The 1,337-nt window shown below is 22.8% G+C and overlaps 1 protein-coding gene across 2 annotated transcripts in view; it reads right to left on the bottom strand.

The window, feature by feature from the left end:
* The window catches only part of LOC102671297 (WD repeat domain phosphoinositide-interacting protein 4-like), a 3,341-nt gene that overhangs the window by 1,249 nt on the left and 755 nt on the right, over positions 1-1,337 (bottom strand). The window contains exons 2-4 of one of the 2 annotated variants that reach the window (XM_006608930.2): positions 752-1,019; positions 420-660; positions 66-214 (exon numbers count right to left, since the gene is read on the bottom strand). In XM_006608930.2, the coding sequence (XP_006608993.1) occupies positions 66-214; positions 420-660; positions 752-1,019 (658 nt within the window). Of the gene's footprint in view, positions 1-65; positions 215-419; positions 679-751; positions 1,020-1,337 lie in introns of both variants that reach the window. The other variant, XM_006608929.2, reaches the window with a different exon arrangement.

Here is a 1,337-nt window from a genome sequence, read left to right on the forward strand (position 1 = left end):
TATATAAAACATATATAATAATATTTAATATTATATATAATATATATGTATATAATAATATTTACCAATAAAGTGTTGCAGGATCAGCACCTCTTCTCAATTCCACTAACAAGTGTCTACGTATGCTATCCCATACTCTAACTAATGTACCTTGAGTGGAAGCAGTTGCTATCATTGTTCCACTACTATTAACTGCAAGACAAGCTAATGCACCCTAATAATATATATAAAAAAAAATGTTTATACATAGAAAGAAATATTAAATCATAGTAATCCATATTTAGTCATTTAATTATTTAAGTCTTTATGTAAACTTTATAAAAATTATCTTTATAATTAATTATAATTAATTATAAAATCTTTATAAAATTATTTAAGTTTTTATTTATCTTATATATAACATATCTTATAAAACATACTTGATGTGCTGCAAGAGTTGCAGGAGCACTAGAACTTCCTGCTTCTGTAGCACCAAGATCAATTAATTGTACACTACCCTGTTTATGGCCAGGGAAAGCAAGAAGTTGTTTTTGTGCAGTAGCTAATGTAGCAACTTCAATTAATCCCATTGGATTATCTCTGGTTTCTAAAGTCAATAATCTTCGTGTAGGCATAGGAAATGAGAAAACATGTATTTCTCGTTGAAGTGCTACTATCATTCTGTTTTGTAAAATTATTCTTACATAAATGAAATATTTATATTGACTATTATATTAACTAAAATAGAAATTGATATCATTAATGAACTTACTTATCTCTACGTAATCGTATAGCTTTAATAGGACTGGTAAATGTAACTTCCATTATAAATTTTTTAGATAAATCATCATAAATAAGTACTGTATTTTCTGCAAACTTTGGTCTTGTACCACCACCTACTATAGCAATGATGTTTGTTCTCCAAAGCATTTCTGCAATAGCTATACTTCCCATTATATCATTTTCCAAATGAGCTTTTTCCACTAATGGTTCTACATTGTATACTCTAAGACCAGATTCCATACAACATGTGAAACATCCTAAAAGAATATAAATTAAAAATAAGAATATAAATTAAAAAATTATTATCAAATAATAAAAATAATTTAAGAAATAATAAAAATTATAATTAAAACTATTGTTATTTAAAATTTTAATAATTAAACAGAAAATCAATAATCAAATATTAATATATAATAATAAATAATATATAATATAAATAATAATATAACTATATTATTAATACAAATAAAATAAATTTTTGTTTCACTATTTTATTTTGTTTTTGTGTTTTATATATATTTATATTTCTGATAAAATATAAATATTTTAATTTTAAAATTTTTAGTTTTCAAACG

This window comes from Apis dorsata, unplaced genomic scaffold (assembly GCF_000469605.1).
Source record: "Apis dorsata unplaced genomic scaffold, Apis dorsata 1.3 scaffold_50, whole genome shotgun sequence".
Classification (NCBI taxonomy): Eukaryota; Metazoa; Arthropoda; class Insecta; order Hymenoptera; family Apidae; genus Apis; species Apis dorsata.